This window comes from Pan paniscus, chromosome 1 (genome assembly GCF_029289425.2).
Source record: "Pan paniscus chromosome 1, NHGRI_mPanPan1-v2.0_pri, whole genome shotgun sequence".
NCBI classification, from domain to species: domain Eukaryota; kingdom Metazoa; phylum Chordata; class Mammalia; order Primates; family Hominidae; genus Pan; species Pan paniscus.
Window position 1 is genome coordinate 227,607,606 of NC_073249.2, and position 26,184 is coordinate 227,633,789.

The following is a 26,184-nucleotide window of genomic DNA, read 5'->3' on the forward strand; positions in this document are numbered from 1 at the left end:
CAGCATACATAGAACTGGGCCGGAATACCCTGAAGAAGAACAAAAATGGTCCAGGGATTGCATTTCAGTCCAGGGCCCCTCGGGCTGAATGATGGTAATAAATTACTAATGCCAAGTACCAAACACAGGAGTATAACTCAGCACTTTCATGATTCTTTTCACCCTAGAAGGGATTCTTTGTTTCTGTTAATGTCTCATTTGTTTATAGGGGTAAATCTTTTCAAGACACTAAAACAGGTGACTTAGCCCTGTGAGCTCTGTGCCTGACATGACCCAAACGGCCAGCAATTTTCTCCTTCTCCAGTTAAACCTGTCCAAAATTGAGGAACCTATCTACATGAGAACTGGCAACTCTAATTTACCCTGAAGCCTTTCTGCAGGAGATTCAAATATTTGCTAATGCTTACTGATACCTTCACTGGTTAGATCGAGGCATTCCCCACCCCATCTGAAAAATGTTTACCAGAAGAAATAACTCCTCAGTTTGGGTAATCCAAAAGCCTGCAAAGTGACAATGGCCCATCTTTCACAGCAGGCGTAACCCAACACCTATCCTCAGCTTTAAGAATCCAATATTACCTTCACTCTGCTGGAGACCGCAGTCCTCTGGAAAGGTGAAAGGGCTAATCCTAAAGAAGACTAGCTAAATCAGAGGCCTGACTATCTCTAACACCCATAGCTTACTGCGGGTTTGAACTGCTCCAAAGTAAAACGTATAATTAAGTCCTGTTGAGTTAACATGTGGAAGGCCTTTCCTAACCACAGATCTCCTAATAGATGAAAAGACTCATCGGTTACAAAAATATGTCATCAATCTGGGACAGGTGCAAAGGCACTCTGTGAATATGGAAACAAGAGTCTTCCCCTCCCACATGGGAGGAAAAATCAGTTTCAGCTCAGCTAGGAATTTAGTCTTACTAAAGACGTGGGAGGAAGTTCTTCAGCTGAGCAGCTTTCCCCAACGTGGAAGGGACCATAGCAAGGATACCTGAGTTCTCCAACAGACGTTCAACGCCAAGGGATTCACAGGTGGGTGCACCTGTGTGGAAGTAAAGCTGTTGCTTATTCTGGGAGCCCAATCGGAGGCTGAGGGAGGTGGACGCGGGGCTATTTAAGCGTTAGCGGAGGGCGGGCTGGGTCGCTGCGCCTCTGCTCCTCCTTCTCGCGCTTCTGTTGCCGCCCTAATCCTGCCTTAGCCATGAGGGAGATTGTGCTCACGCAGATCGGGCAGTACGGGAACCAGATCGGGGCCAAGGTTGGCAGCCGGGGCTCTGAGGGCCCAGCCCGGGCCTACCGGGTGGCCGGGGAAGATGTTGGCAGTGGCGGGAGCGGTGCCCCTGCATTGCGGCCCCTGGGCTCCCTGTCGGGGACGGTGGAACTGGGCGGCTGGTGAGGCGGCTGGGGTGGACCCCAGGGACAGGGCGGCCTAGGGATGGGGGTGTGGATGAGGGTGGGGGTGGGAGAGGGGCTGGGGCGCCTCCGTGACTCAGCCCCGGCCTGTCTGGCCCCTCCTGTCTGTTGCAGTTCTGGGAGGTGATCTCTGATGAACATGCCATCGACTCCGCTGGCACCTACCATGGGGACAGCCACCTGCAGCTGGAGCGCATCAACGTGTACTACAACGAGGCCAGCGGTGAGACCCTCATCCTTCCCCCACCGCCCTCCTGGGAACGTAGCTCTCCCCTCGCTCATGCCCTCCCTCCCCACGCAGGTAGCAGGTACGTGCCCCGCGCTGTGCTCGTGGATCTGGAGCCGGGCACCATGGACTCTGTGCGCTCGGGGCCCTTCGGGCAGGTCTTCAGGCCAGACAACTTCATTTCCGGTGAGCTGCGGGCGAGGACTGGGGTGCGGCTCCTTAGCCAGGGCAGCTCAAAATCTAGGAACACCCCAAGGTCATCCTGTGGGAACTGTGGCGCCAGGGCCCCTGAACACCCTCCTATCCGCCGAGTCGAGTCGCTCAATCTGCCTGTCCTAAACGGGCTTCGGGAGGAAGGCCCGGGTGTCTCCTCAAGGTGAGGAGCTACTGATGTCCTTGTCGGGAGCTGAGCTGGGGTCGTGGCTACTGCCTTTCCTGAGAATGGGCAGGAGCCACCTGCAGCGAGGTCTGTGAGCCCGTCTCAGGTTTGACTCCTGTCTTAATTTCTAACAGGGGAAGCTGCTGTCCTGTAACTCTGGGGGAGCGGGTTTCATTTGCTCCACCTGCAGGGCGAATGGTGCTTTCACCTCACATGTGACACTTGGCCCTTTCTGCATTATGGTGGTGACCACTGATGACCGTATACCTGGCCGTCGAGTGACTGGCTGTACTGTCTTACAGGTCAGTGTGGGGCCGGAAACAACTGGGCCAAGGGACACTACACCGAAGGCGCGGAGCTGATGGAGTCAGTGATGGACGTTGTCAGGAGGCTGAGAGCTGTGACTGCCTGCAGGGTTTCCAGCTGACCCACTCCCTGGGTGGGGGGACTGGGTCTGGGATGGGTACCCTTCTCATCAGTAAGATCCGGGAGGAGTACCCAGACAGGATCATAAACACATTGAGCATCCTGCCCTCGCCCAAGGTGTCAGACACCGTGGTGGAGCCCTACAACGCCACCCTCTCAGTCCACCAGCTCATGGAAAACATGGATGAGACCTTCTGTATAGATAACGAAGCGCTATATGACATATGTTCCAAGGCCCTAAAACTGCCCACACCCACCTATGGTGACCTGAACCACCTGGTGTCTGCTACCATGAGTGGGGTCACCATGTGCCTGCGCTTCCCGGGCCAGCTGAATGCTGACCTGCGGAAGCTGGCCGTGAACATGGTTCCGTTTCCCCGGCTGCATTTCTTCATGCCCGGCTTTGCCCCACTGACCAGCCGGGGCAGCCAGCAGTACTGGGCCTTGACTGTGGCTGAGCTCACCCAGCAGATGTTTGATGCTAAGAACATGATGGCTGCCTGTGACCCCCATCACGGCCACTACCTAACGGCGGCTGCCATTTTCAGGGGTCGCATGCCCATGAGGGAGGTGGATGAACAGATGTTCAACATTCAAGATAAGAACAGCAGCTACTTTGCTGACTGGCTCCCCAACAACGTAAAAACAGCCGTCTGTGACATCCCACCCCGGGGGCTAAAAATGTCAGCCACCTTCATTGGGAATAATACGGCCATCCAGGAACTCTTCACATGTGTCTCAGAGCAGTTTACAGCAATGTTCAGGCGCAAGGCCTTCCTCCACTGGTACACAGGCGAGGGCATGGATGAGATGGAATTCACCGAGGCCGAGAGCAACATGAACGACCTGGTGCCTGAATATCAGCAATATCAGGATGCCACGGCGGAGGAGGAGGAGGATGAGGAGTGTGTTGAGGAGGAGGTGGCCTAGAACTCTCCTTTTCTAGGTAAAGGGGGGAAGCAGTGTGGATTCTTTCCTGTGTTCTGACAGCCATGTGTCACTATGCGCTTGTTCATTTGTGTCTTCACATCTCCTGCTGCATTTTAAAGCATTTGTATAGTATGCGGTTTTGCCTAATAAAGTGTTCTCACAGCATCTGGTTTCACCTCCATCTTCCATGGGCCCTCTGGCTACTGCTGCCAGATGCACACAGTTGTCCTGCAAGGCGGAAGCTGTCTGGGCTTATCACATGCCCAGGAACAAGCATTCCAGTGGCTCCAGGAGGGCTCAGCATGGGCTGTGGACATGGCAGGCAGGCTTCACGCAAACTTGGGGATGCCCTGGGCCTTGGGCAGCGACGTGGTGGAAAACCTGTTCCTGAAGAAAAGCCTTGGCTTATCCCATGTACCAAACTTCTAGGGGACCAGCTGGCCATGTTTTGGAACTTTGTCCACCAGGGTCGCTGACCCCTTTTAATGTCCCCAAAGTCCCATCTTGGAGTAGGAATGTGGTCAGACAGCTGGCTCTGAACCAGCAATGAAGGGTGTGCAAGTTGGACCCCAGCCACTCCATCACCACGATGGCCTGGGTGTGATTGTGTGGCCTCATTCTCTTAATGAGGTGGGCATGGGATATCTGGCAGGGACTAGGCAGGAATCAAGCCCAGTGTTTGCTAACATGCACTGAACCCTATGTAGAAGGGGATTAGGTCCTGGGGGCTGCAGATGTGGTTGCTGGGCCTGTGACATGCACTGAACCCTATGTAGAACCCTATGCAGCCCCTTGAAACTTCCCAGGATGGCTGGTTTTTGGGGTTTATCACCTTATTTTTCTCCCTCTGGTTTTAGCCACTGTAGGCCAGTTTGTTCACAGTTTGTTCACCAACTTTGGCTCATTTCATTACCTTATCAGAGGTGGGAATTCTGAGGTCCCTAAGCCAGAGGCTTTCAGGGATGTGGCTCCCTCTGCCGCCCTGGCAGGGAGGGCGCAGGGGTCCCAGGTGGAGCCTCTGACCTAGAGCCTTTGGCTCTAGAGCCTGGAGCCTTACCGCAAGGCTGCCTGTGGGTTTGGCGTCGGGAAACAACCCAGCCTGGAGCCCAGGCTGCTGGTTATCTGGAGACAGCCTCCCCGTAAGATTTCTCTGAGACAAGAAACAATTATGCAAATTATCCTAATTCTGTTTGAAAGAATAGAGAGATTGATTGCAGAGACAAACCATTTAGGCAGGCAATGTAGAAGGTGTTTCCACGGCTAATCTGCCTTCAAAGGAGAGGGATTTTGTTTGTAAACTTCAGACCCAGAAAATTGATTGTTCTGTCAACTTTAGATAATTATCTGTCCTCCCTGAGGCCCTAAGCTTAGCAGAAATGTTCTTTCTCTGAATCAGTACTCAGCTTTGGATCTCTGTTGTGTTCCCTGTGGAGTGCTAAATCAGAGATTCCCCCAAAGCAGTGGATCAGGAGCCTTCCTCCAGCCACAGTGCCCATCCTGCCTGCAGAAGAATGGACAGAGGGATGGGAGGGCTGCAGAGCTGGCACTGTGTCCCTGGAGGGGCTGGTGGGGACTCACTGTTCGGGGGACAGGGGAGGCAGAGTCCACACTCAACTGCTGCGTGGAGATGGGCATGAAGGGCAGGCAGGTCTGGCCTTGGCCTTGCGGTTTGTTTCCATTAAAGACCTTCAAGACCAGAAGGGACCAATAGGGCCGGACTATGCAGGGAGAGAAGAGGTTCTAGGGAACTGAGTTCCGAAGTCTTCGTCTTCTCACTGTGCAATGGGGTTCACCTATAAAGCAGGCTGCTTGTCCTCGGGAGAGCTCATTGTGGAGAAACATCACTGGACAGAGCCCCTCCTTATCTGCATCAGACTCCTCTGGTCTCCCCGGTTGCCTTTTTCTCTGCCCCTAAGGGCACCTGTCCCTGGAGAGGCTCTCAGGACAGTATCCTGGACACCCCCTGCCTGGACACCCCTTGCCTGGCACCCTTCCTCTCCACAATGTCGTCAGAGAGCTCCACCTGCCCTTCTAGCCCCCTGGTCCAGCACTGCTGGTCATGAGGTTTGGGCCCTGTGACCTGCCCAGATCCAAGCTGTGGGGAAAGTTTGCTGAGACCAGTTTGGGGAACAGAGGGGCCTTGTTGTACCATTTGTTCTGGGCACAGGGGACCTCCTGCATCGTCTATCTCCTCCATGAGATGCTAGTTTCAGGGATTCCTTGGGGACACTGGAGAGCAGGGCTGGCTCAGGCAGGGGCCTGACCATAGTCCAGACAGTGCAGACCCTACCTGAGGTGCCACACGGGCCCTCATCAGTCTTCTCTTCACACAATGGAGTCACTCCTGTGCCTCCCCTGTCTGCACTCCATTGAGCCGGGAAAGGCCTGCAGTAGCCAATGCCCACATTTGAGTTTCAAATGTGAATATACCCAGGGATTGCAATTTACCAAAAGATGAAGGAAAAGGCCTCTCCCAGTACTTGGTCAACATTATTCTGTGGTATTTTTCAGATGAAATTAGCATTTAAGCCAGTATACTTTTAGTAAAGCAGATTATGCTCCATAATGTGGGTGGGTCTCATCCAATCAGTTGAAGGCCTTAAAGGAAGAAATACTGACCTCCCAGGGGAAGAGGGAATTCTGCCCCTGGACTCAAGCCACTCTTCCTTGGATTCTAGCCTCTGTAATTACACGAGACAATTCTGGACATCTCCTCCTCTCTTTTCTGTTTCTCTGGAAAACCCTGACTAATGCAATTCTTGTTAAGCTGCTTTTAAGAAGTGTGAAGAAAATATTAAAAAGATGTAACTAAGAATTTTGAGTGGACGATCTAATTATTTCACACTGGCTGAGATCTCCCTGATGTTGACATTGCAATGACACTGTGCACTTCTTGGGGTAAGAAAAAGTGCAGTCTCAGTATCCCTCCCACTAAATAGGAAGGCAAATTGCCATTTCCCGAAAAGTCCAGAATAGTAAGTAGGTTGACGAGTAACTCTTGAAGTTACATAAGACAAATCAGTTGCAACAGAGGATCATAAACCCCTCGTGTACGGAAGGAAAACAAGTTTGTCAATGTGCAAACTGTAAGTCTAAGTTCCTACTTCTGTAAAAAGTAGAGTTTCCTCTTCAAAGACTTTCCTTCCCATCTCATTAGAAATAAATAGTAACTTCTCTTAGAAGCAAAATTTATTCAAAGACCTGTGCTAACATTCTTAAATATCTGCTAGCCCTAATAAAGAAATCAATGTACTTTATGTTCTTAGCTCCCACAATTTAGCCTAAATATTTGCCCTGGCATGCTTATACTAGTCCAAGCAAGCTTTAGGTCATTGCCTGTTCCTCTTCTTTATTCGAAGGTGTTTTTACTTTTTTCAGCATTCCACAAGTTACTTCCTCCTTCCTTTGTTCTCCTCTGCCTTTTCCTCTCTAAAAAAGTTCTAAGTTGCTAGCCAATCGGAACAAATACAGAATGTGAGGTCCCGTTCCAGCCGCTGGAAACTGGACACAGCAGTAGGGTGGATGCGTCAGGTTATAAATGACCCTGTCTCCTTTGCTCAGTATACTCTTGTGGCAAAACTGCTGGTGAGTGTACCCTTTCTGCAGAAATTAAAAAAAAAATAAAAATGGCCTTGCTGAGAAAATTAAATTTACATTCAAGTGCTATTTCTTTACCGCACTGGGAACAAGCATGTCAAACAATTTCAACCCTGCTGGACCTCATCAAGTGAGGGCCGGGATGGAAAAGCGGCCGTGCCGAGGTGCCCCGGAAGCAGCCTCCGGAGTGTGCGTCAGAGTTTCTGGCCATTTCAGCTAAGACTTTTCTTCTGACAGACTAGAAGTGAAAAAAAGAATTATTTACTTTGTTGGGAAATGTGACAAAAGGTTAAAATTCTACTAGTTCATAAAATATTTGAAGCTAACTTTGTTTTTATAAATAAAATTGTATTTACAATTTAAGTTTTAGTTCTCATCCTTGCTGTTATAAAAGTTATTCTAAGTTATGTCAGTCTTTGAGGGTAAATGTAGAGTATTTAAAATAGCCTATATTTGGAAAACTGAACAGTGTTTGTTGTCATGATTTTACTTTGTTCTTGACCACATTGGTCCCAGAGAAAGTCAAGGTCTTCACCCACGGATTCAAGATTCTTGTGGCAGCTGCTGAATTCTTTTCCAACAATGCTTGGGCCTCATCAGCGTCATGTTTGTGCACTACCCCAGCCCCAACCACAGACATGGGCAGGAGGAACAGAGCTCTACTGTGTAGCGTCACTGCCAGTAAGAGTCTGGCTCTCCCATGAAGCATTACTCTTCCTCTGCATGTATCTTAGAATTTCAAAAGCCATTTGGCCTCCATTTCTTTAGATTGTGGATAAGATCCATAAACTTGTACTGGGGTCACTGTTCCTCCAGCCTCTTTAGCACGTATCTGCAGTCTCATTTCCAGGCTGTTTCCTCTATGGGCCACTGCCTGCAGAATTCCCAGATGAATCCATTGCCCATTCCCTGTAGCCACATCTCCAAATCCACAGCCGTTCTCAGCAGCTGCCTGTACACTCACATCCCAGAGGTCAAGTTGCCACAGCTGGTGTGTGTTTCCAGCCACTAGGCAACCCCAGGTCTTCATCTGAGCACCCAGGGCCAGAAGTCTCACCCTGTCCCCCATACCATCCCTTCCCAGCCAGCCACAGTTTCCTTCCTTCTGTTGCTCACACAGTGCTCTCAGCCCCAGATGCCCTTCCTGACATTTCCTCCCAAGGAAACCCAAGTCCTCCGTCAGGGTCCACCCAAATGTCCACACTCTCTGGTAGCCTGCCCAGCCCCAGAGGCTCCCTTGAGCTCCCTTCCCCCATTAGAGCCTACAGAGGCAGTGCTGCCCAGCAGACATCTCGGCTGGGAGTCAAACAGAGCAAGGCTATTTTGGTCCCTCTCTCCACTCTATGTGACCCTGAAATGTGCCCTGGCCTTAGGAAACATTCAGCTACATCAGAGAACGTGAGTATGCATGTGGTTTGTATAACACAGGCAAGACATGGTTTTTAGATACGTTCAGAATAGATAGTTACAGAGAACAGGTATGTTACATGTGGGAAGGAAGAGACACAAGGGCCAAGAGATACTTAATATGCATGAGGCTCCTGGGCACTAAATGTTCAATTCACAATGTGCCTTTATACAAGAGACACCTAAACATGCAGAACCATGGGGCCTTCGTTCACCACCATTCCTGGTGCCCATTCTGGTCGCATGCGTCCTCTGCCCAAGAAACACGTAGAACCCATGGCAGTGCGACAGCTGCTTCTTGGCAACTCCACCATGATCAGGCACACTTGTCCCATGTCTGTCCCATTGAGCTGGTGTGTGTCATAAGCCCTTCAGCTGTGAGCACTCTTGCCCAGACCTCAGCTCTGGTCCTCGTGGTCACACCTGAGGGGGTGAGGTTGACTAGCAGAGAAAGAAGAGAACCGATGAATGTTGACAGCACAGGAATCAGGTCATACGGCCCTCCCATCTCCTTCCCTCAGCTTCTTGCTGTGTTTTACGAATGGATTTTATAAACCTGTGATTCGAGCATCCTCAGTTGCTTCTCGAGCCTTTCCGCTCCATGAACTCTGGGACAGCTTGCCTGGTACTGCAGCTGGAGGACATCACTGCATCCAGAGAGCTTCCCACATGACAGTCTGTGAGCAAGGGACTTCGCCTCCCTGGATGGTGGTTTTCTTTTATGTAAAAGATGTGATCGTAGTCTGTATTTCTCAAGGGTGCTGTGAGAAACACACAGAATAAGTCACGTGAAACTGTGTGGCAGGTAGCGGATGCTCAGTAAAGTGAAGCCTGCCCTTCCCGTAGCCTTTCTCTTCCTCCACTGGGTCTAGACTTCACATTGTCCCATGGTTCGAGATCCTTGGTTCATCCCGAGTCTTATCATCATACCAGAAGCTTGGAGGGAGCTCCTGGGGAAATCCAGCTTCACGGTCCCACACTGATCACTTCCCCTGGGCATGGCCTGGTAAATGCAGCTCAGATCTGCTCCCCAGTCAAGTCAAGGAAGTTGCTGCCCAGAAACCAAGTGAGGACATTTACAAGAACCGGCAGCAGCAGCAGCAGCAGAAGAAGAAGAAGAAGAAGAAGAAGAAGAGAAGAAGAAGAAACTGGATTTGCTTTTTCACCAGAGGATCCAGATTTCCCTGTGGCCTCGCAAACAAAAAGAAGGAAGACGGAGCAGCACAGTCATCCCTTTGTGAAAAAGGCATTCAGGTAACTGAGTGACTCAGCAAGCCTGGGTCTTGGGGAAATTACGAATACCTGGTTGAAGGGCAGTCCTCAGGCAGAGCCCCTGAGACCTGTTGAACTCTAGAGTGTGGGAGCAGAGGAGATTCAGGGCCTGCCCAGGGGCAGTGTCCACAGGGGCAGAGTGACCCCAGGACTCGCCCTGGCTCAGTTAAGGACTCCCCTCAGGATCTGCAGAGGTGCAAGGCAGGGTGCAGCTCTGCCTGGACTGAGCTGGAAATGCAGCCGTGTGGCTGAAGTGGCCACTTCCTGCTTTCTGTAAAGCAGCCACAGGGACCTGTGAACAGGTAAGACCCTTACTCTTGATTACTGAAGAACTAGAACCCAGGCTCCCTTGACCTTCTCTCTGAAAACCCAGATGACATGAGGACCCTCTCCCAGCTGAAGGGGCAGATTCACGCTTTAGAGTGTGGGGAGTCAGCATGGGGGCACGTGAGTGTTTAGCTTAGGTGTGGGCCTCACAAAAGAGTCAAAACAAGTCAGCCAGGACTCCAGCAGCCTTCATTGTGTGAGAGATGCCAGCACTGTGGCCACAGCCTGACAGCTGCGCAGGCCACATAATGTGTGGGGCTGAGTGGAAAACGTGGGGTTTTTTTTGTTGTTGTTGTTCAAAATCATGAGCTTCCAGGGGCGGCAGCAGAACTTTAAACTACTCTGGGGCCCTTCTGAGCACAGGACTTGGTATGACTGCACAGGGATACCTGGCAGGCCAGGTGCAGGGACAGAGCGGTCTGCCCAGAGGCCAGCAGGTCCCCAGTCAGTGTCTGGCACCAGCTCCCTTCATGACCTGGGCTGGCTCAGTTCCACGGGACTCCCAAGGCTGGAGGCTTCCCCGGAACATCATCCTCAGGGATTTTCCAACAGGAGCAGCCTCTGGCTTCAGATCTGTCCTTGTTTGACTCATAAATTATCACTCAGACTGAGAAAATTAACACTCAGTGATTCCTGAAAGGGTGCCCAGTGCAATAGATAATTTTCAAAGTGAGTTCATCGGGGGATTTAATAGCCAGGCAATGTCCATTAAAACAGCGACAAACATGGGGAGAAAAGGAAAAGTTCCAACTGGAAACTCATGCTGGCTTGACAGTTGTTCTCAGGGAGCAGAACAGAAGTGGGCATTTTCATTCTGGTTACACCATCAGCGATACCTCCACGGAGCCTCTCAGCTGGTTCCTCCTGGGTCTGGGCCACAGGCCTCCCAGTATTGCCGGTCTCGGAAGACATCTGTGGGCAGGTTCTGTAGAGGGAATCTGAGGCTGTGTGGGATGAGCTGCAGGACCCCATGTGGGGAAAGGCAGGAGGCAGCACCAGCTCCTTCACCAGGACCTGAGGGTACTGTGGCTCATCGGGGGCCATCGAGGACATGGAGACCCTGCACAGTGTTTGAGGAGTCCTGCTACATCAGTTTATTCTGGTTTAGGTGGTTGAGGGGAGACTCAGTGAAGTCTTGGGGGTTCAGGGCTACACTGCCAGCCTCTGGGACAGCAGCCCCAGTGTCCCCCGACCCAGGCCTTGCTCCTCCCTGCTGATGAATGCCCACTCTGCTCCCAGATGCACACCTGTCCTGAAGACACCCGGTTCTCATGCTCTTCTCTGCAGCATCTGAATTGGGCATTCCTGGGTAAAGTAGTTTAAGTTACTTTCACTTTTATCCACCTTGTTTCCGTTATTTCAACCATGCATGTCCCTTGTGTATGTAGGATAAAGGTGTCTAAGAATAAAGGTCCATGATTTAAAGTTTTTTCCTCTTCTTTCCCTGTCCTGACCACCTGATCATAAACTTGTAGAAATAAAGTGGATCTCATGTTGTGTATCTTTCGATGCATCTAGAGAGATGGTTATATTCATATAAATAAACGGGCACATCCAGCACACTATTTCTAGTTGTCGTCTGCTAATAAGTTTACATCTGGTAAATGCCAGTGTTTCATCAAATGGCTGCATTGCACATGAGTCAATCTGTGTGACAAAGAATATGGCAGGCTTTGTACAGCCTTTGTAAAGACATTCTTCAATGCTGCCTTTTAAAATAGAAATGTTAAATCCTGTAACTAATCAACCTATGCCTTGTTAGAGGGCTGACATTTTCAATAATTCCTTTACAAAGGGTAGTGAGATGCATCAGATCCCCCAGTGGCCCCCAAGTAGGGACAGTGACAGTCAGCAGTTCTTTACGGACCTCTGCTCCATGGCAGGTTCTCCGCTGGCCCTGGCTGCGGGCGGCCGTCATCTAACAAGATGCTTCGGTCCATGGGTGGAGGACAAAGGCCTATGGGCTTGGGGAGCGAGTTCTTTCGTCTCCTACATGACCTTCATCTGCTCGCGTTTCCCACGAAGTGCATCTGGGTTGGAAGGAGATGGTGGTTTCCCACTGAAGTCTGGTCCCTAAGTGACGCCTCTGCTGCCTACATCAGAATCTCCCAGGCTTGCTCCACAATGGTCCCGTCACGTGGTGCAGACTCAGGCGCGGTCTTGTGTGTGAAGAGGCAGGCTTGGTCTTGTGTGCTCTTGATCATGCACCTAGTCACATCTGTTCTACAGTGTTGCATTCTTCTAATTTCCATGCACATCTTTGCATAGGCGTGTTCCCATTGTTCCCATGCCAATAAGTGGTGTGCAAGGTTCCAGAGTGCACCAGTATTTCTTTAGTCGGTGTCATGCTGTTGGATATTCAGGTTTTTTAACCTAGTGTAAATAACATTCACATTTCTAAAAACCAGAAGAGTGTTTGTGATTAAGATATCATCTTAGTGGATATTAAATTTCTGCATCTGATTTCATTTCTCTTTCCCAAATAAAGAGTCAGTTGTGTGAGCTAGTCTCACTCTGAAACTGCACACTCCCATCCCAGAGGTAGAAAGCGAGATCTCCTGCCTGCATTTCACGGAGCATGTGATTATGGAGGTGTCCAGTCCCAGCAAACAGACCCTACATTCTTTTCCTTCAGTGACTCAGACGCAATATGTGGACAGTCCCAGACAGTATCGCTCCCTCACGTTCATTAACCTCCAGAGATTAAACATCACCTGATACACAGAACTGTGGGCTCCCCATTTGGCTAAGCATCAGGTGCAGCCAGGTTCTTACCTAGGTGCACTTGACAAGGTGCTGCCAGATGCCACCAGCGCAGACAGTCAGCGAGCCCACCTCATGAGAGGGCACATGAGATCCCCAAATGAGAAAGAACTCTAAGGAGCCAAAATCTGCCAAGATGGGTACATTAAAGCTTGCAACTTTGCACGTGAGTGCACCCTCAGACTCAGCCAGTTTATTCTCCTTTGCAGTCCGTTCTGAAAAGTCCAGCCAGATGATGGCTAAAGAGTAGAGAATGGAAGGTGGAAGGCGGTTGCTGCTTGCAGAAGAGGCACGCAGGCAGCATTGGCAGGGAGGAAGAGACTGGAAACTGAGTAGCAGATCCGAGAAACCAAAATGTTCAGCAAATGAGGGCAGGTGGCATGGAGCTACTTCCCTGGGTCCAAGAGCCTAATTACGTTATTGTTCCATAAGTTCATGGCCTGCGGTCATCAGGGAAAATAAAACACTGACTGGGGGTCGGTCTTTTCTGTTTAGAGGAGGCTCCATGAAACCTCCCCCTCCCGGGTTCAAGCGATTCTCCTGCCTCAGCCTCCCGAGTAACTGGAACTATAGGCGCCCGCCACCACTCCCGGCTAATTTTTTATTTATTTATTTTTTTGTAGAGACGGGGTTTCACCGTGTTAGCCAGGATGGTCTCGATCTGCTGACCTCGCGATCCGCCCGCCTCGACCTCCCAAAGTGCTGGGATTACAGGCGTGAGCCACCGCGCCCGGCCTCAGCTGGTTTTTCAAAAGTCATGGCAAGTAATTGTCAGAACAGTGAACTTCGGAGATTCACCGGAGGGGCGAGGCCACAGCTCGACCGCGAGCACCTGAGCATCCTGCACCGCCTGCGACGGCCGTCAGGGGGCGCGATGCCGCCTCACAGAACCTCAAGAGGCGCCCGGGTTCCGGCACAGACGCCCTGCGGCTCCAGGGGGCGGAGCCGAGCCGCCTCCTCAGGACCTACGCAGGAGACGCCTCCATCCCTACAGGGACACCTGAGAGGACCCAGCCTCCTCCTCCTCAGGACCCACTCGGGAGACGCCGCTGGCTCTATAGGAACACCTGGGGACCGTGGCCAGGGACGACCCAGCCTCCTTCTCCTCAGCTCCTCAGGAACGACTGGGGAAGCTGTGGCTTCATGGTCCCCGAGGCTGCCCGAGGAAAGGTGAGGAAAAAGCTTTCTGTCCCGGCTCAGCGTTGAGGAGGCCGCGCTGCCTCGCGCTCCACTTTCTCAAGTTGTATTTATTTTATTTTACAAAGTGGCCCATCATTAAGTGGCTTTGTTATTCATTATTATAGCATAACTGAGTTGTTTCATTTTTTAATTTTTGACCAATTTGGGTTTGTTTGGGGTGGATCCGGGACAGAGAAGGGAGAAACCCTGAGGGCAACATGGAGAGCCCCAGGGAGACGCGCACCCCACGATTTGCTTTTATTTGCGCTCCAGTGGCTCGTTTTTCTTAGAGTGTTAAAGTACTTGAAAAATATTGAAGAGCAGATGTAGATGTGAGTTTTCACAACCGTATTTTCAGTGTAAATACTGGACTTTGTCTGTTAAAAGGATTTTAGGTAAAATAAATTTAAGCGGAGTTTATTTCAGCAAAGGAATGGTTCATGAATCACGCAGGAAGCACCAGAACGGAAATCGGCTTGGGGCTTTGAGCTCTTAGGGTGGCCCCTAAGTGAGGCTCCTCAGTGGCTCCAGCTAGGCGACCGCCTGTTGTGGGGATGGTTCCCTCAGCGTCCCTAGTCATACAGCCAACTGGCTGCTGAGCTTTTTGGCATTGACTGTGGTTGGTTTGTTAATTTTTTTAAGTCAGTTCAAATGCCTCCAAGTTCGGTTTCTGTTTGCTTAGGGAAGGCCTCAGGCTAACCCCCGCCTTATTTGCTTTAACATGTCAAAACCATAATTTATTTTTCATTTTACTTCCCTGGCATTAATAGAAGTAAATTCACATTTGTGTGTTATTCAGAAAGTCGGTTTAATTGGCAACCTATTTGTGATGGTGCATAAAATAATGTTTTTTAATCATTGGCATCTTAGATTAGATGAACTATGTTAACTCTCTTAAGCTTTGTTATTAACCCATAACAAGAGTTAAGTTTCTTTTTTTCTCCTAGGCTTTGACCATTTAAAGTACACTCAGGCATCTCGTAACGATGTTATACTTTCTGAGAAATCTATCCTTAGGTGATTTCATCTTTGTGTGAACACTGTAGAGTGTCCTTATAAAACTTAAATGGTGTAGCCCACTCCACACCTAAGTTACATAGTATAGCCTATTGCTCCCAGGCTACGAACCTGTACAGCATGTCTCTGTACTGAATGCTGCAGTCAACTATAACACCATGGTGATTGTAGATTGTGATCCCAGAATATCTGAGACAGGTCTCAGTCAATTTAGAAAGCTTATTTTGCCAAGATTAAGGACACACCCTTGACACAGCCTCAGGAGGTCCTGACGACATGTGTCCAAGGTGGCCAGGGTAGAGCTTGCTTTTGTACATTTTAGGAATAGATGAGACGTGTAAGATATACAGTCATTTGGCCCAGTAAGGCGGGACAACTGGAAGCAGGAAGTGGGGGTGCTTCCAGGTCAGAAGTAGGTTGGAGACAAAAGGTTGCATTCTTTTGAATCCTTGATCAGCCTTCCACTGAATACACAATTTAGTCTGGCTCAATGAATCTGCATTTTTACATAAATAATAGGGCAGAGGAAGCAATCAGATATGCATCTGTCTCAGGTGAGGGATGACTTTGAGTGCTGTCTGTCCTTTGTCCAAAAGGAAATTCTTCGTGGGCAAATTGTGAGTGAGGTATGTAGCTTTTTATCTTTGTAGCTATCTTAGTTAGGAATAGAATGAGGGCAGGTTTGCCTGACCGAGCTCCCAGCTTGACTTTTCCCTTGGCTTAGTGATTTGGGGGTCCTGAGATTTATTTTCCTTTCATGGTATCAAAACAGAGAAAAGGTAATGCTTTGAGCCATGAGCTTATGACAAGATGGCCAGGAAGGAATTTTTCAGCTCCATTTTTATCTCATGGGACCACCATCATATGTATGCAATGCATGAGTGTAAAATCACATTTAGTTAAGTCAGCTTACACTAAGCTATGGACCCAGATGGTCCTGGGGCCTTTTTCCACTGGGAGATCTTTAAGGACCTTTCTTAGCTTTTCTATGCTAATTGGTATATTCATAGTTGCCTTATTTCAGTGCCCATTTTGTTAATGTGTATTTTTACTAGGAAATCACCCATTTTTTCTAGGTTTCCAGTTTGATGCAATTATTTGACTTTTAATTTCTCCTCTGTTTTTAGTTTTGTACATAATTTTCCTATCTACTTTTGCACTCTTTTTTCCATCAACAATATTTTTAAAAAATACTTTTTAGCTTTTTTTGAAGAATTGTTATGTTTGACAATTTTTTATGACCTAATCATGACCGTAAATGATTTTTGATTAATTTCAGCTTAATGTCTTTTGTAGGGCACAACTGTTAAAATACAAAATTACAACAAATGTGCGTTTGCAGATCTTAATTGGCTTTTTTTTTTGTGGTTCTAGAATCAGGCAGCAGTCCAGACCAAAAATGGTTCAGAATGATCTGCCACACAATATGTGCAGGTTAAATTTATAGCCAGAGAAAAAAAGTGACATACAGAAAACAGAAGTGAGGTATAGAGGTGGCTGGATTGGTTACAGACCTGGTTACAGCCCGGATTTGCCTTCTTGGAACTTGTTTTGAACAGCTGGCTGCCGGCCATTGACTGACACTCGGCTGATGTGATTGGCTGAACCGCCGCTATTTGTAACAATGATACATTCCCAAGTCAGGTTTTCAGTTTGTTTCTATAGTAAAGTAGGTTGCGATTCTTCTTCTTCTTCTTTTTTTTTTTTTTTAGGCGGAGTCTCGCTCTGGAGTGCAGTGGCGCGATCTCAGCTCACAGCAAGCTCCGCCTCCCGGGTTCATGCCATTCTCCTGTCCCGGCCTCCCGAGTAGCTGGGACTGCAGGCTGCCGCCACCAAGTCCCGCTAATTTTTTTGTATTTTTTTTTTTAGTAGAGACTGGGTTTCACCTTGTAAGCCATGATGGTCTCGATTTCCTGACCTCATGAGCCACCCGTCTCGGCCTCCCAAAGTGCCGGGATTACAGGCGTGAGCCACGGTGCCCGGCCGCGACTCTTTACAAGGACTCATTGGGAGGCTTCTAAAGCCCAAATGTTGTTTGATGTAAGAATTCCTCCCTTTTGGTCAGCCTCTCAATTTTGAGATACTGATCAAAACTTTGGGCATTGGTGTCACTCTTTGTTATCGTTGTAAGTTGAGTTATTAGGACTTATTTGCTTTCAGTGTGGCATTTTCAACTTTTATTTGGTCTCAGTGCCCTCTGGGCAATAGCAGAACACTGTGTTGTGTAAGGCGGAAATAGAGCAATAGAAAATAACAACTGATTTGTTAATATCAGATTACTTCAAGTTACTTGTTTTGGTAAGAATTAAAGCAGAGGGGACTTCTTTATGCTGACTCAGGTAGACTGGAATCTCTTCAAGGAAAAAGGGAGCTCTTTTGGGATCTATCTGCTTCCTTAAAGTTTCAGCTTCGTTGTGTGTCATTCAGCGTGAGTGTCTCCATTCTGGTTTTGCCTGCTCAGTGTGGCCTCATGCAGGAGTTGTGACCAAAACAATGACCTCCCGTAATTTGTTCAACAGTTCTCCCCTTTTGGTTAGGTTCCTACCTAGGTGAGGGTGTGACTAAAAACTTAGGGCTTTAGCACTATTCTCAGTAACTATCATTTTAGGTTTCCGGTCTCAACACATCATTTAAGAAGTCAGTAAAGCTTTCTTCTATTGTGACAGCATATTTAATACTGAGAAGGAAAAGAAAATTTTTATCTTGCAAATGTGAGCTTCCTCTAAATTATCAGGTCCAGAGAGGCGTGGGAATGAGGCAGCAGTCACGTCCCATTTCCCGCTTAGCTAAATAATCATATCTTGAAGCTGCTTGCTATGTAGACTAGACTGACTGTCATCAGCTATAGATTAACCTAAGAGTGTCTTTGAATATTTTTTCCAGTGGCAAATATTTGCTTCTGTTGTATCGTAGCTGAAAGAAATGCTGGGAAACAAAATAAAGGCAAGCATTCATTAGAATAAGTGATCCAGTCACAAGGAATCAATTTGAACTTTTTTTTTTTTCACAAAGTCATACTTTGAAAGCATCCAGCCGTAAATTGAAATAGTCTCCAAAATGTGAATTTTTTTCCCTGGTTCTAAGATGACCAGCTTTCTTAGAGAGTGAACTACACCATAAGAAAAATGATACGACCATGTTTACACATATATGTTATCTTAACATAAAACATGTAAAAGGGGCATTTCTTTGAAAGTATGTATTAGTCTGTATAATTTACTTTGCAGTATCATGAATGCTCTTATTTTTAAAAGTAGGAGTAGTTACTGCCAATTACTAATTTTTAGTAGAAATAATTTAGCAGATATCTGAAAAAATTACAATTTTTAAATAGAGGTTTTATTTTAAATTAGTTTTAGATTCACACAGAAATTGGGAAGAAAATGCAGATTTCCCATGTAGACGCAACCTAGTTTCCCCTCTTTTTAACATATCAACATGTATCAGATAGGTTTAACATCTCTTTTTTTTTTTTTTTTTTTCTTTCAGACAGAGTCTCAACCAGGCTGGAGCGCAGTGGCATGATCTCGGCTCACTGCAACCTCCGCCTCCCAGGTTCAAGCAATTCTCCTGCCTCAGCCTCCTGAGTAGCTGGTATTACAGGCACCTGCCATCACACCCGGCTAATTTTTGTATTTTTAGTAGAGATGAGGTTTCACCACGTTGGCCAGGCTGGTCTTGAACTCCTGATCTTAGGTGATCTGCCCGCCTCAGCCTCCCAAAGTGCTGGGATTACAGGCATGAGCCACCACTCCTGACCAACATCTTATATCATTTCTTGTCATAGTTAATGACAGGATATTACTATATTATTAAATAAGCTCACATCTTATTTGGTTTCCCTTAGTTCTGCCTTTTTCTCTCCCAGGATCCTATCTAAGATCCCATAGGACATTTAGTCATCATGTCAGGCTCTTCTTGGCTGTGGCAGTCTCTCAGACTTTACTTCTGAGGACCTGAAACAGTGTTAGGAGGATTGGTGAGGTATTGTGTAGAATGTCCTCCATTGTGGTTTACTTGGGGTTTTTCTCATAATCAGCCTGGGTTTAGGGGTTTGGGGGAAGCAGAGCAGATGTGTAGTGTGTCCGCAAAAAGAGTCAAAGACTGTAAAATATTTGAAGAGATGTATTCTGAGCCAAATATGAGTGACCATTGCCCATGACACAGCCCTCAGGAGACCCTGAGAACATGTGCCCGAGGTTGTTGGGGTGCAGGTTGGTTCTATACATTTTAGGGAGATAGGAGACATCAATCAAGTGTATTTAAGATATATATTGGTTCGGTCCAGAAAGGTGGGACAACCCAAAGGATTAGGGTGGGGTGGGGCTTCCAGGTTATAGGTACATTTAAAATTTTTCTGATTGGCAGTTTGTTGAAAGACTTACTATCAATAGAAAGGAGTGTCTGGGTTATGATAAGGGGTTATGGAGACCAAGGTTTTATCATGGAGATGAAGCTTCCAGGTAGCAGGCTTCAGAGAGAATAGATTGTAAATGTTTCTTATCAGATTTAAGGTCGTGTTGATGTTAAATGCTGATTGGCTTTTCCTGAATTCCAAAAGGTAGGAGGGCATACTGAGGAATGTCTGACCACCTCTTTCCCATCATAGCCTGAACCAGTCTTCCAGGTTAACTTTGGTGTCCCCTGGTGGAGAGGTGGTTGTGGGAAAGATCTTTGAATTTTATTTTTGGTTTGCAAGTGCTAGTCTAGTCACTTCATGCTCTCAAGATGCGTTATCACCATTAATGTTAACTTTTATCACTTGGTTGAGGCAGTGTTTTCAGGTTTTTCACCGTGAAGTTACTTTTTTCCCATGTCTATATTGTATGTATGCTTTTGGAGGAAGTCATCATGCAGAGCTCATACTTAAGGAATGGGGAGTTAGCCCCACCTCCTTGATGGCTGAGTGTCTATATCAGGTATTTGGAATTCTTCTGTATAAGAGATTTCTATTCAGCCCATTTGCATATCTGTTTAATCATTTATTTATACCAGTATGGATCCACAGATAGTTACTTTAATCTTTTGGTTGTTATCTAATTCTACAGTATTTTGTTGCTCTTTGTTCATACCTGTGGCCATTGGTAGCTCTTTCCACTGGCTCCTTTTACATAATTTCATGTTTTTTTTATAATGCATTTCTGTTACTTCAAAAGTACCCTGGCTCATATATTTTCTGTCCCAGTCCTAGTTCCAGCTATTTCTTCTAATAGCCCTGATTTCTTTTGTTAGAGAATGGTATGAAAAACTTACATCTGGACACTAAATGTGGTCATTGCATCATGACACTTACAGCTGACAGTGCAAAGAAATATATGTGTGTCTTCTAACTTATATGTACCCACTTAATTATAAAGGTTTCTATGTGGAACCATCTGTGTATATGTTAAGCTAAATGTGAGTTTATACTTATGTTGTATATATATATTCTGACTCATTATGACAGAGATCATTCTAGGCTTCCCTATTTTTTATCTGTAACTTCTCACTGTAATAGTGAGGAACCTGGCTCCTACTATCTATCTGCCATTTATTTCATCCCTTGTACCATTGGGAACAAGGAATTCATTCTTGATCAAGATTCCAGGTTGGGACTTAATAAGAAATATATGTTTGGTCTGTGTCTGCAGTTCCTGGTACAGAGCTCCTAAAACTATTACAATTTCCTGAACAGTAGGAGCATCTTGTGTTCTAATATTTGGTCTTTGGCCCTGGTTCCTGACGCAGAGTTCCTAAATCTCTTGGAATCTCCTGGATAATAGGAATGGCTTCTGTTCTAATAAGGACACTCTGTGGGTTCCTGGATGGTTTCAGGATGGGGATGGTCACCAGGAAGACCAAGCCATGATAAGAAGGTTGTAACTTTTAGCTTAACATGCAATCCTTTGAGGGTGTGAAGGGACTGGAAATTGAGTTAATAATCTGTCATGTCTACATGATGAAGCTTCCATAAAAATTCCTAAAATATGGAATTTGGAAAGTTCCAGATAAAGGCTGACAGATTTGATGCCTAGTGAGGGCTCATCTATCATAGATAGTGCCTTCTAGCATGTCGTGACATGGCAGAATGGGGAAACGGGCTCCTAGACGCTTTCATAAGGGCACTGGTTTCATTCATGAGGACAGCACCCTCATGATCCGATCACCTCTCGGTTACCTCTGAATACCATCCCTTTGGGGATTACATTTCAAAATAGGAATTTGGGGTGGGGGTGTACACACATTGAGACCATAATAACTGGTAAACATAAGTAAGTATTTCCTAGTTCCATAAGCCATCATAGCAAATTGTCAAACCTGAAGAGGGGGTGTAGGAATGCCTAGTTTCTAGCCAAGTCATATAGAAGTTTGGGTAAACTGGGGATTCATTACTTGTGATTGGCATCTGAGGTTGTGGACAGTCTGGTGTTACTAAGCCCTTAACCTGTAGGGTGTATACTAACTCCAGGTAATCAGTGTCACAGTTGAATTACAGGATACCCAATTGTTTTCCAGAGAGTTGGAAAATTGGTTGGTGTGGGAAACACCCACCCCCCCCACAATTTGCTGTTAAAAGTGGAATGTTCATAGTATAGAGGAAAATCATGGTTATTTTTCTTTTTACAGATATAGTGGTTTCAAAATTAACTATTATCCCTATGGGAAATAACTTTATAAAATAGAGTCCACTGTTCATGTATATAGTACATTTTGTTTTTAGTCTATGGATTCTACTCATTTCCAGCTCAGCACCTTTGGCCCACCACTTGCAACATACATTGGTAATACAGTTAGATTCTTGGTTGCACTCTGTATTTTGTCCTTAGATACTTCCACATCCTAAATAATTTAATTTGTGTAGATTGTGATTTGTTCTTTGTGCATTAAAATTCTGTGGGTTTTATCAAATGCATACTGTCAGATATCCACTACTGAAGTAGCATACAGAATACTTCAGATCCCCACCCCAGACAGTCACTGATCTATCATCTCTTTGGTTGTGCTTTTTCCAGAATGTCATATGAATGGAGTCATATAATGTATAGCATCTTCATAATGCCACCCTTTACTTAGCAACATAGATGCAAGATTCATTCATTTCTTTTCATGGATTGACAGTTCATTCCTTTCTGTTGGTGAATGGCATTCCATTGCATGGTTGTACTTCAAATTGATTATGCATTCAGCTATTGAAGAATGTTCTGATTACTTCAAGTTTTGGCCATGATGAGTAGAGTGGCTCGTATATAATTACATGCTAGTTTTTGTTTGAACATAATTTTTCAAAGCAGCTGTCTAAACATACATAATTTAGGGGTGCATTTGTTGGATTGTAAGGTAAGACTTGTTTATCTTTGGGAAAAACTGTCAAACTGTTTCCCAAAGTGGCTGTACCCATTCATGCATTCTGCCAGTAATGAATGGCCGTACCTATTGTTCTTCAACCTCCAATTGTTACTGTTGAGCTTTTTTAAGAGTCCCACAGTTGTACTAGGTGTGCAGTGATATCTCAGCATTATTTTAATTTCCAGTCTCCTAATGAGATATATTGAGCATCCTTTTGTGTGATTATGTGCTATCTGTATATTTTCTTTTTTTTCTTCTTTTTTTTTTATTGAGATAGAGTCTCGTTCTGTCACTCAGGCTGGAGTGCAGTGGTGTGATCTTGGCTCACTGCAACCTCCACCTCCGATGTTCAAGCAATTCTCTTGCATCAGCCTCCCAAGTAGCTGGGATTACAGGCACCCACCAGCATGCCTGGCTAATTTTTTTGTATTTTTAGTAGAGAGGGGGTATCACTGTGTTGGCCGGGCTGATCTCAAATTCCTGACCTCAGGTGACTCACCCGCCTCAGCCTCCCAAAGTGCTGGGGTTATAGGCATGAGCCAACACACCTGGCCTGCTATCTATATATTTTATTTGGCTGGATGTCTGTTCAGATATTTACCCAGTTTTATTTGGGCCTTTAGTTTTCTTAGTGTTCGTTTGAAGAGTTGTTTGTGTATTTTCAATACAGTTTTTAAAATCACGTTTGTATTTTGTAAATATCTTCTCACAGTGTGTCTTGTCTTTTTGTTCTCTGAATAGGGTTTTTCATAGTAGAAAACTTAGTTTTATAAAGTCTGTTCTCAGTATTTTCACGAATTGGCACTTGATGCTGTGTGTTAAAACTCAACACCAAATCCAATGTCTCTTAGGTTTTCTTTTAGATTATTTATAGTTTTGCATTTCAAGTTGTAGTCTCTGGACTATTTTGAGCAGGTTTTTGTGTTTTAATTTGTGTATAGAGTCACTTCATTCTATATGGCTTCCAAATAATTCTTCCATCACCATTTATGGGAAAGGTATGGATATAGTGGCCTTTATTTCGGTTTGAATTTCCAAAATTATGACACTGAATAAACTGAATATTGAATTTTATAGGTATTTCAGGACAGCCAGGAGGGGGCGCACATCCGCCGAGAAACTGTGAGCAAGAGCGTCTGTGATGAACCATCGCTCCACCAGAGGGCGCGCGATCCCGCCCCAACCAACTTCCCGCTGAGGTGCCAGAAGCAGCGAGGAGCTTCAACTTCCTCAGGGCAGCACGAGGGTCAAGTTAATTTGGTGTTCTTCATTGGTGAGTAAAAAGCTGCTGTCCACGGCCCTGAGTGCCAAGGAGTGAGTCTTTAGAGTACTCAGCAGAGGAAGAAATTAATCTAGAAAAATAAAACACCCAAATCTCAATGTTTGGAGTATACCCTAGTATCATGGTCAACGTCCAAGACACAGTGGCTGCTAATATATATTCTTACAGTGGCCTCTAATATAATAATCACACTGTGCTATACATTACTATGATATCCACACCATGCCCTAACACCCATATAATATTCGCACCATGCCCTAAAACTGATGTAATCCACACCATCGCTTCCAATACTAATGTAATAATATCCACACCATGCCCTATCACTGATCTAGTCCACACCATCGCTTCCAATACTAATGTGATAATATCCACACCATGCCCTATCACTGATCTAATCCACACCATCCCTTCCAATACTAATGTAATAATATCCACACCATGCCCTATCACTGATCTAATCCACACCATCGCTTCCAATACTAATGTAGTAATATCCACACCATGCCCTATCACTGATCTAGTCCACACCATCGCTTCCAATACCAATGTAATAATATCCACACCATGCCCTATCACTGATCTAATCCACACCATCACTTCCAATACTAATGTAATAATATCCACACCATGCCCTACCACTCATCTAATCCACACCATCCCTTCTAATACTAAGGTAATAATATCCACAACATGCCCTGTCACTGATCTAATGCACACCATCGCTTCTAATACTAATGTAAAAATATCCACATCATGCCCTACCACTAATCTAACGCACAGCATCGCTTCTAATACTAATGTAATAATATCCGCACCATGCCCTAACACTCATCTAATCCACACCATCGCTTCTAATACTAATGTAATAATATCCACACCATGCCCTAACAGTCATCTAATCCACACCATCCCTTCTAATACTAATGTAATAATATCCACACCGTGCCCTATCACTGATCTAATGCACACCATCGCTTCTAATACTAATGTAATAATATCCACACCATGCCCTAACATTGATCTAATCCACACCATCGCTTCTAATACTAATGTAGTAATATCCACACCATGTCCTACCACTCATCTAATCCACACCATCCCTTCTAATACTAATGTAATAATATCCACACCATGACCTATCACTGATCTAATGCACACCATCGCTTCTAATACTAATGTAATAATATCCACACCATGCCATAACACTCATCTAATCCACACCATCGCTTCTAATACTAATGTAACAACATCCAGAGCATGCCCTATCACTGATCTAATGCACACCATCGCTTCTAATACTAATGTAATAATATCCACACCATGCCCTATCACTGATCTAATCAACACCATCGCTTCCAATACTAATGTAATAATATCCACACCATGCCCTAACACTCATCGAATCCACACCATCGCTTCCAATACTAATGTAATCATATCCACACCATGCCCTATCACTGATCTTATCCACACCATCACTTCCAATAGTAATGTAATAATATCCACACCATGCCCTACAACTCATCTAATCCACACCATCCCTTCTAATACTAATGTAATAATATCCACACCATGCCCTATCACTGATCTAATCCACACCATCACTTCCAATACTAATGTAATAATATCCACACCTTGCGCTATCACTGATCTAATCAACACCATCGCTTTCAATACTAATATAATAATATCCACAGCATGCCCTAACACTCATCTAATACACACCATCGCTTCCAATACTAATGTAATAATATCCACGCCATGCCTTATCACTGATCTAGTCCACACCATCGCTTCCAATACTAATGTAGCAATATCCACATCATGCCCTATCACTGATCTAGTCCACACCATCGCTTCCAATACTAATGTAATCATATCCACAACATGCCCTATCACTGATCTTATCCACACAATCACTTCCAATAGTAATGTAATAATATCCACACCATGCCCTACAACTCATCTAATCCACACCATCCCTTCTAATACTAATGTAATAATATCCACACCATGCCCTATCACTGATCCAATGCACAACATCGCTTCTAATACTAATGTAATAATATCCACATCATGCCCTATCACTGATCTAATGCACACCATCGCTTCTAATACTAATGTAATAATATCCACACCATGCCGTAACACTCATCTAATCCACACCATCGCTTCCAATACTAATGTAATAATATCCACACCATGCCCTAACACTCATCTAATCCATACCATCGCTTCCAATACTAATGTAATCATATCCACAACATGCCCTATCACTGATCTTATCCACAACATCACTTCCAATAGTAATGTAATAATATCCACACCATGCCCTACAACTCATCTAATCCACACCATCCCTTCTAATACTAATGTAATAATATCCACACCATGCCCTATCACTGATCTAGTCCATACCATCGTATCTAATACTAATGTAATAATATACACAGCATGCCATAACACTCATCTAATCCACACCACCGCTTCTAATACTAATGTAATAATATCCACACGATGCCCTATCACTGATCTAATGCACACCATCGATTCTAATACTAACGTAATAATATCCACATCATGCACTATCACTGATCTAATGCACACCATCGCTTCTAATACTAATGTAATAATATCCAC

The 26,184-nt window shown here is 45.8% G+C and overlaps 1 protein-coding gene across 1 annotated transcript in view; it reads left to right on the top strand.

Moving 5' to 3' along the window:
- The window catches only part of LOC117978671 (tubulin beta-8 chain-like), a 95,537-nt gene that overhangs the window by 53,232 nt on the left and 16,121 nt on the right, over positions 1-26,184 (top strand). Inside the window, 6 exon segments of the mRNA XM_055114379.2 lie at positions 1,525-1,633; positions 1,712-1,822; positions 2,318-2,398; positions 2,401-9,629; positions 13,361-13,907; positions 23,337-23,532. Of these exon segments, the coding sequence (XP_054970354.2) occupies positions 1,525-1,633; positions 1,712-1,822; positions 2,318-2,398; positions 2,401-3,371 (1,272 nt within the window). The 3' untranslated portion in view covers positions 3,372-9,629; positions 13,361-13,907; positions 23,337-23,532.